Raw genomic sequence first — 16802 nt, forward strand, 5'->3', positions numbered from 1 at the left:
GTGCAAATGTAAAGAGACTATAAAAGGTTTCAGTAAACTGGATTTAGTAGTAACAGAGACGTTACCATCTCTAGGCCCAAATGAATAACAAAAGGGAGCACGTACTGGTATCCTAGAGTTAGCTGCCTAAAAGGAGCAGTGACCATTGGTAAAGAGGCAAATCCACTGCAAAGTGATCTTGCAGGGAAAGATTTAGACTAATAAATACCCTGAAATCACTCTCATCTTTCTGTCTGATCTCTTCCTGGACGTCCCATTTGGCTAAACCTAATGGGAAGTAGAGGGCATTCGCTTCTGTCTGTTGATGTAGTTGGTGTAGGTCAGTCTCTTAGTGCACAGTAGGATGGAAAAAACTAGAGGAATCTGTAGGAGAAAAGTTAAGATAACCAACATTCTGATCCAGAGCATATGCATATTTTGATATTTTAGTCGCAGTGCATTGTAAATATACCACCAAGAGGCAGAAAGCAATCCGAATTTTCTGTCCCTTTATTCTCTACAATTGCAGATATTAATTGGCTTCCAGCCTCTTTTTTGAATTTAATTGACCAAGTATTCAATAGCTCTGGATGGCATTGCTTTTTTTTATCATTTGGGGCATTTTACAGCTACTAGTGGGAGTAGGGGTATCCTCACCTTTCAGCTAAGTTCTGAAGGCATGACAGACTTTCCTCCTTTTATTATCACCTCTAAGGGTGGGTTATTGATTACATCCTATTGTAATTTTCTTATTTCACTGAAAATACTGAAAAGGAAATTTCTTTTAACTCTCTAATAGAAACATAAAAAGGAAACGAGATACTGTTAGCAGGAAACTTGGAGTATTACAGAAACTCCTTTTTAGTTACGGTACGTGTCCTATGTTTTGGGGAAAAGAGCATAAAGATTAACATAACATAGAGTGACCATATAATTTATTGTTCAAACTGGGACACTTTTAATAATTAAAGAGAACACAATTGTTATGCCAGGATGGCAATTGTAAACTGGGGCTATCCCAGGCAAATCAGACATTCTGTCATTCTAACTATGAACAATTGCCACTATCTGCTAGTTCTATTTCTTTCTAAGGAAAAGGAAAAAAGAAAACATTGTTAGAGGTCAGGGGATTCCAGGATCCATGTTAAAGACCTTGAGTGTCTTTCATAACATACTTTCCCTTGAAAACTGCATAATCTCTTTAAATTAATGATTTTTCCTCTGCCTGATCTAAGCACACATCTTGAAATTTAGGGAAAAAAATGAATGAGTACGAAAAAAATCAAATTACATTTTTAATCTAAGTTTTTAAAAATATAATGAAAATACAAGATGTTAAGGCTTCTGTTGACATGTAGATATGTACCTTTACTATAACTGTGTGACCATGGATTTGTCTAAAACCTATGACCCTGACCTTTTAAAGTTTCTGGGAGTTGTATTTCTGCTAATTGATGGAGACTAAAATATACCTCTGAGACGCCACAAGATGGTGGTATTTTTATTAGGTAACAAGTACTTTTTGTGTTCAGATACATACTTTATAGAGAAAAGACATAAACTATACGAAATATAGTATTTATTAATAATAAGCAATATAACAATGCAAGGGTAAGATATTTAAATGTAGCACAAGATATTTATAAGGGTATTATACCAGAAACACATTTTACAATCACTATCCCATTAACGAGTAAGTAAACTTTATACTAGTGTAGTCTACCCGTCTCTCTTAACAAGGCTCGGGAGGATGAACCATTCATGCTTAGGTACAGCCCCTGTAGAGGTTTCTTGTAGATTCCACTACTCTTGGTTTGGAGTTTGAAGTGTTACAGGTTAGTATGTGATGCTGATTAGCCTTTCAAACTATGGCTTTGAGCTTAAATTATCCTGGTACTGTGTCAATACAGCAGACCGTTTAAGTGTATCCATTGTATAATTAGTTCAACAATCAAGGGCAACTAACTGGGAATATCCTAGTTTTTTACAGTTGTGGCAGTATAGGCCCAGGTCCAGTGTGGGTGGGGGAGGGGAGACTGGAACCCAAGAGGGAAAAGGGGTATTACTGTCTTCTGGTCCAATTTTTGTGTCCTTCAAATCTTGATTTCCATTAATCTTGAAATGTATACCTTACAATCATTTAATAAAATGTATTGGATTGTTTCTTTGCTTGAGATACACATATCTTTGGGAAAGAAACTAAAAACCACCTAACTTGGAATAATATTTGAAATAAAATTTCCTGTGCTTCAAGAATGGCTTAGAAAGCTTGCCAAATCTGCAGCTTTAAAAACAGATACTTCTGTTTTGGGCTTACAGGATTTTCCTCTGCTTTACCCAGAAGTTTTTCTTGTATTTAGGCACACCTCACAGAACTTAATCTGGCAGTGCTTCCCCCAATTTCCATTCAAGTAAACAAAACAATTCTAGAAATGGTGGACTATTTCTAATTTCACTTGTAACACACAGCGTATTTGTTTTAAGGGCAATCTTGACATACTGAAAAGGTGAAAGGAAAACAGTTATATTTAAGAAAGAAAGAAAACGTCAACAAACAATTTGTATTTTATAGAAATGAAGGAAACAAACAACTATTTACAGACTAGGGACATGCATGATTTGAAGTTGAAAGCTAATTTGCCATTTTACACAGGAATATATTTCCTAGACATCACTGTAATGCTAAAGCTGTAACTAATAAGATTGCGTTGCTAGCCACATTTCGGCAAGCCTCTTTGAATACCACTCAAGAGTTTTGCTGCATTTCTTCCATTCCCCAAGTGTCTTTTTTCCTCCTTTCAGTTTAAAGACCAACATTATGTGTAGAAACACGTGCATGGGAACAGTATACTCATTGAGTTTATACAATTTTTTGTTTATGCTGAGGTTGACAAACATAGGCAAAAACATTAGTAAACTAGGCCAAGATTTGATTTAGAAAAGATTTTTAGAAATCGGGTAAGAAACATCTTTTAATTACCACAGTGTGTGATCTATATAGGTAACACATCAAAAGCACTTACGTGTTTGCACTAGTTCAGCTGTTTGCACTAAAAATCACTAGTAAATCTGTAAAGCTTATGTAAATCAACAAATAAAAAAAGGAAATCAAATAGCCTCAGAACAAAGCTGTCAGTTTAGCAGTCTGAAGTTGCAGTCATTCTTGCCTTCATTCGGCCAAGTGATCACAAGCCATCCTTGCTTTCTTCCTCTCTTTTCCTGTAAGCTTTGTTTAACAACTGGATTTCCTCCTGGTAGCCATCCCTCTCTTGATGTTGCCTTTTGCTGTTCTGCCTGTGTGCTTCAACGGTGTCCGGAATGGAGATGTTGATATCACCATCAGGATTACTTGTGGGTAAAAAGAGTGAGTAGGAGGCTGTTTCCCCTAAATCACATGAAACAAATCGATTTTCTTTGCGTGAGTAGCGTAAGGATGGAGATCTGACCTGTGGGGAGGACTGGCTGATGTTGCTAATGATTGACACCGTGTCCAAGGCCTCTTCATTGTCACAGATTTCGAGAACCTCCAAGTGTATTTTCACACTGGTGTCCGCAAATGTGGAGGGAGAATCTTCTGAGTTTGGTTCATGGCCAACACTTTTGGATCGATAGACTTCGATTTTCTTAGAGGCTGGGGTTATTTTTTGTCCTTCTGCGCTTACCTCATAGGTGGAAAGAGATAAGGTTTTCCCTGTCGGGGCTTGGAGAGACACCATCCCCTGAAATGCACACAAGGGAATAGCAAGGGCACCACCGGAACGCTGGGGACAAAAACAAAACAATTATTACTGAAAACTCGTTACTGACATTAGGCCATTTAGACAGGCATTTTATTCATCAACATAATAACGTTTCTCTATTTCAGACCCACCTCCCTAGAAACCTTTTACAGGCAAGGGATTTAAATTTTACCATCGAAGTACCATCCCTGTTCACTTTCTCCTAGAAACAAAACATCTAAATGAGGGTCAGTCAGGAACCTTTCTTTGAAGATATGGGACATATTTCCACTATTGAAGGCAAAAGTTGTGTATTGACGGGCAGCAGTAGGTGTTTCCAAGAGCAGAATATGAGCATAGAATTGAATGCGTATTTACAATCTGGAATTGCTTTTATATTTTTGTTACATATTCAGTTACATTAAGAAGTTTGCATAGGTTGAAAGAAATGCATAGTTTGTTATCAAAATACACCCCCCCCGCCCCCCGCTTGGTATGGCAGAGAGAATGATAATTGTGAAAGTATGATTCAGGTTAAGTACAAGAAATATTTCAACTGTTAGGTTTGCACATGCAGAAGAGGAACCAAATGTCACTACAACTGTGCTACAGTGTGCTTCCTTTTCTGCAGAGAAATCACAGTCATCAAAGTAAAACCAATAATAGAGAACTCCCCCATATCTTTGCAAAAAATTGCCTAAAAATGTAAACCTTTTATATTATATTTTAAACTTTGTATATTAACTTTTTAAAAATTGTACTCACTGCTAAGAAATACTTCAGAAGTGAAGAAAATAAGACCGATTTCTATAATAGTCTGTACTTTTTCTTGTTGATTTATGTTCTCATACTTTCAGTTGACTCATTTTTTTATTACATGTTAGTCTTATGAGTCAACATGAGGGCTCATGGTGTTTTCACATCTTAGGATGGTCAGCCTTTCCGGATTGCCAGTAGCTATCCTAGTTCTAGCACTGAAATTCCTGCATCCCAGGAAACCTCTCTGTCCCGGGGAAACCAGGATGGTTGTTCAACCTATTAGCCATGGGCATTTTGTATATGGCCCTAAGAGTGGCTAGAGGAAGCCCAAGACCAATGGCCCATATTGGAGAACAGCTAGGGTTCTTGTCTACTCGGATAAATGTTTAGGGGAGCATGCTCATGAATTCCATTTGTGGTGCCGTCATGCCTCCTTGAATTTCCGGGCTGCAAAAAGTACAGACTAGGATGTGTGAGACATGTTGCCAGGCTTTCCCCATTATTCCCTATGGAGAAGTCTTGAACTCTGTCCGTAAGGGGACCTGGAAATCTAACTTTATGGCCTTGCACCCTAAAGGGCCATAAACTTTGAAAATTCATACTATGAACTTCAGTTTACCCTTCTGCTGAGGCACAGAACTTCATGAACTTCACATGTGTGATGTTGACTGAAGGAGGAAAGGCAGAGGAACAATACTTAGCTTCATTACTGTACAAGAGCATTGTTGGAGTGGTGGCAACTTTTGGCAAAGAAGTGACCTTCATTTACTTAATATTAAACCATTTATTAAACATTTTCTGGGTGGCTATTTAAGAGTCTGAGCTTGGCCTGCATGTGTAGATATGCTATACACTGAACATATAATATATAAAAATAATAAATGTACAAAAGTGTATAAAAATAATATGTACAAGATGTGCTATGCTTGATTCAAAGACTTCACAGATAATTGGGTGAGAAAACAAAATAAAAATTTCATCTGTCACCGTCATAATAGCGATAGGAACCAGGCTCTGTCGGGTTCCAGGAATGACCACCTGATAGAAAGCTTCCATATGGGGGTGGTATTTGACTTGGATCCTAAGAATAAAGATCTTAATCAAGAATCAAGAAAAGATTTACAATTTTAAATTTACAGTTTTAAAAGCCTTGCTTCCTGAGTCATGAGTTAAAGGGTCAACCTAAAAACTTTCTACCCTGAGAAAATATTTCTTGTTAACAAAGTCAGAAACTTCTGTTTCTTTCTTAAATCAAAATTGACTGAGACAGAAAATTTGACTGTCGCTTAATAATGTGAATTATAAATACAGGCTTCTTTATTCCGGAACTAGTTAACCTGAAAGCTAACTTCCTTACATTACACTGTACTGCAAGAAGAGAAAACAAATAAACAAACAAACTATATCACTACTTAAAAAATTGTTTATAAGTTTTCTCTTTTATATGGTACACTATATAACCAAAGTCCTATGGAGTATACCAGTTTAAAAAAGAAAAAATGTTTGCTAAATGGGAGTGGGGGGATGGGGATAAGGGGGAAGGTGAGGGTTTAGAAAGCACAGTCAGTAACCACAAGATGGCCACAGGGTTACGAAAGTTAATTTGGGGAATGTAATCAATAATGTTGTGAAGATTTTGTAGGGTATCCGATGGACACTTGTCTCGTTAGGGAGACCACCTCAGGGATGATGTAGATGCCTGATCACTGCACTGTACACCTGAAGCTGAAGCTGAACAATAATGAACGTCAACTACAAGTGCATATATATATACATATGTATGTATATATATATGTGTATATGTATATATATGTATATAGTTACAGGAAGCAGAGTACAGCATTAAGAATAGAGACAGTGGAAATGCAATGGCTCTGTGCAATGTCAGAGGGGTAGTGGATAGGGGTAGGGGGGTTGACACAGTGTGAGGTATATAAATGATAAATATCTAACTATTACATTATTTTGTTCACCTAAAACTAATAAAAAAAAAAAACAGAAAACTAATGAGAAAAGTGAGTTACGAGTGCCAAGCAGTACTGGCATGTCTATTTTAAAAGCACCGTCGCTGGAGTATCACCAGCATAACATGCCTTTATGTGTACCAACCTGCATCAGTGGTGAGTGGTTCATATGAAAGCAAATGGAATAAAGAATATCTTTGCATCTGGTGTTATACATCCACATAGTGCAGATTACAATAACTACCCCATGCTAACCTTATCTTTAAATGAACGAACAAGCTTTACTGAGTTATCAAATCCCTCTCATTAAAACTGACATTTGAGAAATGCATAGTGCCAGAGAGTAGCTAAGTATGAAGTCGGATTAATCTGAGATAGCACACAGAATCTTGAGTTATCAAAATCATTTTGTGACACTTTCTTTTTTTTTCTTTCATGCATGTTTATAGTAGCAGGATATATGTGCTAAAAGGTTATATGTATATACATACATACATTTATATATATATATATATATAATTCAAAGTATTGAAACATGGTCTCCTTTTGAGAGTCATAGAAGTAAAAACACAGAGACAGTTTATCCAGAAACAAAGTAACTCAAAATTGGCAAGTTAGTTTCAGCAAAACTACTTTTACTTTAGGCGAATTTAGTAGTTTTAATTTTACTGGTTAGGAAAGTATTTAATGTATAAGTCATTTTGGTTTTAGATTTGTGTAAGAACTATAAATGTAAGGCATTTGTACCAAATTTTGTTTGTATGTCTTTAAGCAAAATGGTGAAAATTTGATTTCACAATGAAGTTCATAGAATTTTTTCTTTCCTTTTAAAGGGACTTGTCTATTAAGTTAGAGAAACATTGGTCTAGGTGAGGGAAAATTTGAACTAAGGGAGCTGTAATGGGGTAGAGATTCAGAGAGAGAGCTGACAGAATTTAAATCAACAGATTTTTCCACCCCTTGGATCTAAACCATAGATCATTTTTTAGCATCTCAGATTGCTCCACACAAAAGAACAAGAAATAAAAAGATAGATGACATCTTTAGAATGCATTTTGATTGTGTTTGATGGTAAAATAAAAGCTACATATATTCGTCTACCAGCAATTCTATTTCTGAGGTAATTCCAACCCCAAATCTCAACACATAATAATGTTTATTTCAACACTGTTGTAAGCCCCCAAATTAGAAATAAATGTACATCACGCAGAAAATACTTGAATAAATTATGGTACAGTTATGTACTGGAAAACTATCTTGAAAAAATGAGTTCAAGCTATAAGTTCTGCCTGTGTAAAATAATTTCAAAACATTTTAAGTTAAAAAAGCAAATTGCAAAATGGTATGTATAATACGATCCAGTTTTCATGTAGAAAAACACCCACCAGAAATCAACCAAATTATATGTTTATAGGAATAAAAATAGATATACAGATACACCAGCACACACATATATGTTATAGGCATAACAAAAGGTTTGAAAATTTATACGCCAAACAATTGTTTTCTTGGGAAGTGGATGGGGGAAGGATTTCAACTTTTATGTTTCATATTTCTAAATGATTTGATGGTGATGATGTTGCTCACGGAAGTTGATTAGGTAATAGAGGAGGCAGAGAGTAAAATACTATTACTAAAAGGTCATCAACGACATAATATGGGCAGGGGAATGAATGTGGGTTGTCTGTGATGGTGGTCATCCTTAGAGTTCAGTGTGATAGTTTGGTGTTTGTGTGGCATTTGGGTTTTGTTTTGTTTTTTGCCTTTGGGGTTTGTGCTAGCTAGCATGTTTCCCAAAAAATAAGACTGGATCTTATATTAATTTTTGCTCCAAAAGACACATTAGGGCTTATGTTCAGGGGATGTCATCCTGAAAAATCATGCTCAGGCTTATTTTCCAGTTAGGTCTTATTTTCAGGGAAACACGGTATTTTTAGTTTAGGAGAGAGGAGACAAGCTGGGTAGAGAGTGTTGTCTCAAAATATTGCCCTAATGGTTTGGTTGATTAGCGTGAGGGTTTCAACTAGGGTATAGCTTATTTTCCATTAACATTTAAAAAGCATAGATAATGGCACTTATCACAAGCAAAATTAAAATAAAAAAATATCGAAAAGGAAAAGGATCCACTGGTCCTAGGCAGGCAAAAATTTATCATGCTCTCAAAGTGGCGAAGGTCTCTAATGATTCAGATTCTCCTCACTAATTTTATTGGAAAAAAAGTGTTATAAACATTTGAGTCCCACAAGCAATCAAAGTAAACATTAAGTTCAAATAAAGAATTGAAATTTAGAAAAAAGAAAAGAAATAATACTGCAGGACTTGATTTACAAACTACAGTGTAGCCCACAGATTTGCAAACCATTGAAAAAGTTCATGAACAAGTTCAAAACAACACTAAAAGTAAAAACAAACAAACAAACAAAAACACTAAAACCTGAAAAGAAAATTAACATTAATTACAAAAAGGAGATCATATAAAAGACTGTTAATATTGGTTCAATTTATCTTGATCTTTGTACTAAATTCAATAGCGTCCCCTCCAAAATTCTTATCCACTGGTTACCTGTGAATATGACCTTATTTGGAAATAAGGTCTTTGCAGATATCATCAAATCAAGATAAAGTCATACTGGATCAGGGTGAGCCCTAATTCCAATGACTGGTGTCCTTTTCAGACAAGGGAAAGTTGGCCATAGACTCACATAGGGAAGATGGACATGGGAAGAAGGAGACAACAACTGCAGTTAAGCTGTCATAAGCCAAGAAGGAAGGATCCCTCCTGGAGCCTCAGGGGAGTGTGGCCCTGCATACACCTTGATTTTGGACTTCTGGGCTCCAGAAATCTGAGTCAATAGATTTCTGGTGTTTTAAGCTATACAAGTTTGTGGTAGTTAGTTTGTTACTGCTGCCCTAGGAAGCTGGTATGTTTTATGCAAACAGATACTGAAACACATGTGTAAATAAACATTTTGTAGAATTTGACAACTGCCTGTTTTCTTCTAAGGAGACTAGATTTACGAGGCGTTTCTGTCAAATCCACATAGAATGTAACCTCCTCAAGGGAAGGGAACATTTCCTTGTTGATCTTTATTTTCTCTGCCATTTATAACAGTGACTAGCACGTGACAGCTCCTCAAAAAATATTTGTTGGATAAATAAATATGAGACATTGACTTTGTGGACTATAAAGCCTGCAAGATTCCACATTTTAACTTTCTAAAGCATAAAAAATAAGATCACCTTTTAAAACCGTTGCTGTTTAATTTTTTTTTTTTTTGTATCTTAACAGCCCTATATATAAATGATGATAGAAGTACATCAGGAGAACATATTAGAACAAATTCTTTTCATAAAAATAAAATAGGATATTAGGGGACTGAATGTGTATGAAAGTTTAATGCATGATAAAAAACGATAGATTCAGAGAACATAAAACTACTCATTTAGTAGTTGCTGCTTTATTTCCATTTAAAAGTCAGTGAATTAGCATATGCTGTCAGGAAGAATGATAATCCATTATTGCTGTATTCCTGAGTGTAGGTGGCTGGGAGCTTTTTTGTTTAGAAATGAAAAGCAGTCTCTAAACCTCAGAAACGCTTCAGGAGGAGAGGGTATGACATGTAAACACATTAGCACAAATAATCTGCTCTGATAATTGATTCAGACTTACTGACCTTGGGCATATTGAAGTTTTTTATTTCTTCACTATAAGCCTCTAGGTGAATTCAGGGTGAAATTACAATATAAAAAGAGTTGCTGCTAACAGGATGAAGTATTCTGTTGATTATCTGAATCACTTAAGAAAGACAAATTTAGGCACATGAAATCATAGCACTCACCGGTGGAAAGTACACTGGACTGGAGTTCTAATTTCTCATTTTATAATGGGAGACCTGACAGCCAGCCAGGTGACACGACTTGCCCAGGGTCCCGTGGGTAACAGCAGTAGCAGTGACACCACGATTCAGGTTCCTCCACTCCCAGTTTAGTGCTCTTTAACCATGTGGTCACTTTACGAGAAATCTGCTTTAGCAGGAGTGGATCATGGGTTTTCTGTCCTCGCAGCTAGAATTCTGTCATTAATTCATGAATAATCCAAGTGACTAAGAATTTTAATCTAAATTAAAATCATATAGGTTATCTTTAGGTGATTTGGGTGGCTTTTAGGCATCTAAAAGTATAGACCTTGAGGAATTAAGTCGAGCAGACCATCTAGGTTTGGGGGAGAAGAGATAGAAGCACTGAAAAAATAGCAGGGAGAGAAAGAACTTTTAAGAAAAACAATAAAGTAGATTTTTAATTATTTGTGGAATTTTATTTAAAACTATGTGATTACTCTATTTTCATATATTCAGCCCCAAAATATTCCTTGTGTCATCCTGTCGCCTTCATTTAAATGTTTAATACACCACAATGAAGAAGGCTATACATGAACTGCTCAAGGAAAAGGCGAGAAAATCCTGACCTACTATATGGCATGGAAAATGCCGGGTATTTTAATATACTTCCCACTTAATCCTCACAGACCTTTGAGCTGTAAATTATGCTTTTCCTTTTTAGTGGCAAGTCTCACACCTGTGTAACAGATTTAGGATTGATATTCATCATGAGAAATATTTACTGATCCTGCTGAACATAAACCATCTATCAGCCTGCTTACTAGGCACTTTATATACAGTTTCTTATTAATTTTCTCATCAACCTTGTGAACTTTAGACACTGATCATCCTCATTTTATAGATGACATAATTGACTCACGGAGAGAGAATTCGAGTGAGAAAATGTCTTAGTCAAATCCAAATCCAGAGCAATCTGTCTCACACCCTCTGTCCTTAGCCAGTCTGCTACTTCAGGGCATGGTGTTAGCAGTTAAAAGATGAATAACACCTCACTCTCCTCATCCAGTTGGAACCCTCAGTGTCCTGTGGGAACTAGGGAGAGGAGGAATTTATTCACATTAGGAAGTGAAGGGAATATTCGGAGAAGATACTTAAGAAAATGGTTTCTAAATAGGGCCCTAAAAGATCATTTCAGTAGTCAGAAAAATAGGACAAACGCATTCCAGGATGAGCCAACAGTAAGAGCAATGGCAAATGGAATTTGGGGGGAATGACATAGGAGAGGGAAATGAGCCTGGGTACAGAGGCTGGGCCCAGGGCTGAGAGCCCCGCACAGCAGGACAGTGAGTTTTGATTGTATCATACAGGCAACAAGGGAGATTTTTGTTTTCGCATTTGCAGAATGGAAAGAAATTAAGATTTATAGACCGTCTCCTATGTGCCACTGCACTTGGCACTTTACATGTGAAATCTCATTTAATATAATGATCCATGAGGGAAGTAAAGCTATTTCTATTTTACAGAGAAGTAAATTGAAGTGTGAAGAGGTTAAGTAACTTGCTTAGATTACATTGAAAGTTAAGTTTTGAAATGTGATCTAAACTCAGCTCAGATTTCAGATACTTTCCACCATGCCATGTATGGTCTAAGAAGATAATTGGGGACCTTGTGAAAGATTGGAGGAAGGAGAATGTGGTGGCAGAGAGACCAATTAGAAGGTTTTTAAAATCACTGTTTGCAAAAGAAAAGGGGATTTGAACTCCAGTCGTGGGAGTAGAAATGACAAATGTGGAATGGACTACAGGGGAATTGCAGAGAGAAAACTTGAGACTGTGCAGGATCATGGTGACGTACTTCTGTGGGGTTACATACATCGACCTACCTCTGAATTTAGGAGTCACTTTTTCTGTAACCTTTACCTCTCTAAGCCTCAATTATCTCGTTTGCAAAATAGGAAGAATGAATGAGTTAATGCATGTAAAATGATTAGCCGAGTGCCTCACACAAAGTGCTCCAAAAGTATTAGCTATTATTGGGATGTGCATAAGGGGAATCCATGATGCCTTTAAGATTGCTAGTGCTTGTGTCTAGTACCAGTAGTTGAGATAAGGAGCTTAGGGGGATGTAGACATGTAATCCTACATTTATAATCTTCGTCTCCTATTTAGGCAGCATATTCCTCTACCCCATTTTAGTCTAATGGTCTAAATATACTAAATAAAAGCCAGTGATTACTGGAGTGGATGAAAAATATGACTCAATATATACTGTCTACACAGAACTGACTTCAAATTTGATAATATAGACAGACTGAAAGTAAAAGGATGGAAAAGGATGTAGCATGCAAACATCGATAGAAGGAAAGCAAAACAGCTATACTAATATCAGATAAAATAGATTTCAGAGCAAAGAAAATTACTAGAGACAGGAAAGATTATTATACAATGATAAAAGGATCTACCAAGAAGACATAGCAATTCTGGCTATCATCAACAAGACAAATAGTAACAAGTGTTGGAGAGGATGTGGAGAAAAAGGAACCCTCATACACTGTTGGTGGGAATGCAGACTGGTGCAGCCATTATGGAAGGCAGTGTGGAGATTCCTCAAAAAATCACGAATAGAATTACCATATGACCCAGCAAACCCTCTCCTGGGTATCTACCCAAAAAATCTGAAAACATACATAAAGACACGTGTGCTCCAATGTTCATTGCAGCTTTGTTTACGGTGGCCAAGACATGGAAACAACCAAAATGTCCTTTGATAGATGAATGGATAAAGAAGTTGTGGTATATATACACAATGGAATACTATTCGGTGGTAAGAAAAGATGATATAGGAACATTTGTGACAACATGGATAGATCTTGAGAGTGTAATGCTTAGCGAAATAAGTTAGACAGAAAAAGCAGAGAACCATGTGATTTCACTGATATGTGGTATATAAATCAAAAACAACAAAAGAACAAGACAAACAAATGAGAAACAGAAACTCATAGACACAGACAATAGTTTAGTGGTTACCAGAGGGTAAGGGGGGGTGGAGGGTGGGAGATGAGGGTAAAGGGGATCAAATATATGGTGATGGAAGGAGAACTGACTCTGGGTGGTGAACACACAATGGGATTTATAGATGATGTAATACAGATTGTACGCCTGAAATCTATGTAATTTTACTAACAATTGTCACCCCAATAAATTAAAAAAAAAGAAGACATAGCAGTTCTAATTGTGTATACACCAAACAAAAGAGCTGCAAAACATGTAAAGCAAACTGATAGAACTGAAAGGAGAAATAGTTAAATTCACAGTTACAGCTGTAGACTTGACCACCCTTCTCTCAGTAATTGATAGAATAACTACACAGAAAATTAGCAAGGATATAGAAGAATACCATAAACCAACATGATCTAATCAACATTTATAGAAAGAAAAACTTCCATTTATAGAAAACTCCATCTGATAAGAGCAGAATACATATTTTTCAAGTTCCATGGAACATATACCAAGATAGGTCATATCTAGGCCATAAAATAAATCTTAATAAATTTAAAAGAATTAAAACTATACAGAGTGTGTTCTACAGCCACAAATGGATTCAAGGTAGAAATAAATAACGAAAAAGACAACAGGAAAATCTCCAAACTCTTAGAAACTAAACAAAGCACTTCTAAATAATCCATGAGTCAAAGAGAAAGTCTCAAGGGAAATAAAGTACATTGAACTGAATGAAAATGAAAATACAACCTATCAAAATTTGTGGGACACATCTAAAGCAGTGCTGAGAGGGAAATCTAAGGCATTAAATGCGTATATTAGAAAACAGAAATAGTTTTAAGTTAGCAATGTAAGCTCCCACCTTGACAATCTAGAAAAAAAGGAGCAAAATTAATTCCAGGAATGTATACAGGAGGAAATATTAAAGTTGGGAGCAAAAATCAATGAAATTGATAACAAAACACTAGAGAAAAATCAATGAAACAAAAAGCTGTTTTTTTTAACCAATTGATAAAATTGACAAACCTCTAGCAACACTAAGTAAAAATGAAGGCACAGACTGTGCAGACATCAAAAGGATAATAAAGGAATACTACAAACAACTTCACACATTTAAATTTGACAACTAGGATGAAATGGACTATATCTTTGAAAAACACAAACTACAACAATGCACCTACTATGAAATAGATAATTGGATTCATAATTTTTAAAACTCTCAAAAGGAAATCTCCAGACACAGATGGTTTCACTGGAGGAATCTACCAAACCTTTAAAGGATAATTAATATAAATTCTACACAATCACTTCCTGAAAATGGAAGAGGGAACATTTTCATTCATTTTATGAAGCTAGTTTTGCCCTGATACTTAAACTATTAATAGAAAGAAAATGACAGGTGGATATCACTCAATGTAGATGCAAACATCCTTAACAAATATTAGCAAATGGAATTCAGCAGTCAATAAAAAAATTGTACTCTGTGACTGGCTGGGGTTTATTCCAGAAATCCAAGGTTAGTTTCAATATTCAAAGGTAAGTTGATGGGATCCACTGTATTAATATGCGAAACAAGAAAAATCACATGATTATTTAAATTGATGCAGAAACAACTATTTGACAAAATTCAACATCCATTCATGATAAAACTAGGACTAGAATAAATTCCTCATCTATAAGGAACCTATAGCTAACATAAAGGTGAGAGACACCTTTCCTTTAATATCAAGAACAAGGCAAGCATGTCAATTTTTACCGTTCCTATTTAACATAGAGCTGGAAATTCTAGCCTGTGGAATAAGTCAAAAAAATGAAATTAAAGGTATACAGATCAGAAAAGAAGCACTAAAGCTGATGATACTTCTAGATAACATGATTGGTCTTGGTAGAAAATTCCAAGGAGTCTATACAAACACCTGGAAGTAATAAATGAGCTAGTCAAAGTTGCCTGTAAGTTAAATATACATAATCATTTGTGTTTCTATATACAAGCAATGGACATATGGACATAAAAATTGCAAATACAGTATCATTTACAATTGCTCAAAAAGTAAAACACTTAAGTATTAGTCTAACAAAACCTGTATAGGACTTAATATGCTGGAAACTACATGATTTAGGAAAGACATCAAAACCTAAGTAAATGGAGAGATGTATCATGTATATGGACTGGAAGACTTGACATAGTAAAGATGTAAGTTCTCCCCAAATTGATATATGGGTTTAATGCAATTCCTATTACAATCCCATCAAGATTTTTTTTGCTGATATAGAAATGATTGTTTAAAAATTTCTATGGAAAGGCAAATACACTACAATAATTAACTTATTATGAAAAAACCCAATATAGTGGCAGTAACCAGTCTACCTAACTTCAATATAGCTACAATAACTGAGTCTGTATTATTGGTGGAGGAATAGACACACAGATCAATGGAATTGAATAGAGAACCCAGGAGTGGTAGACCCACTCAAATATGCGCAACTGCTTTTTGACAGGTGCAAAGCAATTCAATAGAGATAAGATAGCCTTTTTAACAAATGGTGCGGGAGCAGTTGGACATCCATAGGCAAATAATAATAATAACAATAATAACCTAGAACTAAGTTTTATACTTTATTCAAAAATTAACTCAAAATGGATCATAAACTTAAATGTAAAACTGCAAAACTTCTATGAAACACATAGGCGAAAACAATGTAATAGTTAGATATTTATACCCGTCATCACCCCAATAGACTTTAATTGAAATTAAAAAACCCAAGGAGAAAATCTTTGAGTTCTAGGGCTAAGCAAAGTGTTCTCAAAATTGGTACCAAAAGCATGATCCATAAAAGAAAAATTGATAAGTTAAACTTCATCAAAATTAAAAACTTTTGTCCTTTGCACATGCAGTTCTGATTCAGTAGGTCTGTAGTGGTCTGAAATTCTGCACGACTGAAACCTCTCACTTGGTATTGGGGCTGCTGGTCCATGGACCACACTTTGAGTAGCAAAGGACATAAAATCCGTAAGCCTCCTTACAGTTCTAAAATTACATTATTTCATGGGTTGGGTAAATAGATTTTATTTTATAGTGTTAGCAATTTAGAGAAGTAGAAAATGGAACGCAGTATCAGTTGAAAGAATAGTAGAACACACACCCCCAGACAACGTTATAGCTAAATAGAATTAAAAACAAATCTTACCTTTTCAAATGCCTTTAATATATTCTAATGCTTTAGTCAAGTGATACATATTGCAAATGATGAACTATTTTGATGAAAAATGGTCAAGTTCCAGTGTGAATCTTTATTCTACCTTGATCTTACGGCCAAATTATAAGCTTCTGAAATGAATGTAGCGTTCATTTAAATTATTTATTATTTACAGAAATTGGTATTCTCATATTTTTAATTCATACTTTTTTGACTTTACCTGAGCCCATGAGCACAACCATCAAAGCTACGAGAAATTTTGAATTTAAGTGTGTTGTTGCTCTTGGAATTATTGGACAAGTGTTTTCCATTCTCTGGTCTAATAAAGCAAAATCTCTTGTCTTA

At 35.6% G+C, this 16802-nt stretch overlaps 1 protein-coding gene across 1 annotated transcript in view; it reads right to left on the minus strand.

Moving 5' to 3' along the window:
- Positions 1–1467: 1467 nt before the first annotated feature.
- GPR149 (G protein-coupled receptor 149) overlaps positions 1468–16802 on the minus strand; it is a 59524-nt gene continuing 44189 nt past the window's right edge. The window contains exon 4 of the mRNA XM_019731922.3: positions 1468–3740. Within this exon, the coding sequence (XP_019587481.3) occupies positions 3165–3740 (576 nt within the window). The 3' untranslated portion in view covers positions 1468–3164. The remainder of the gene's footprint in view (positions 3741–16802) is intronic.

Source organism: Rhinolophus sinicus, chromosome 17, assembly GCF_057876585.1.
Source record: "Rhinolophus sinicus isolate RSI-liver-muscle chromosome 17, RSI-T2T, whole genome shotgun sequence".
Lineage (NCBI taxonomy): Eukaryota > Metazoa > Chordata > Mammalia > Chiroptera > Rhinolophidae > Rhinolophus > Rhinolophus sinicus.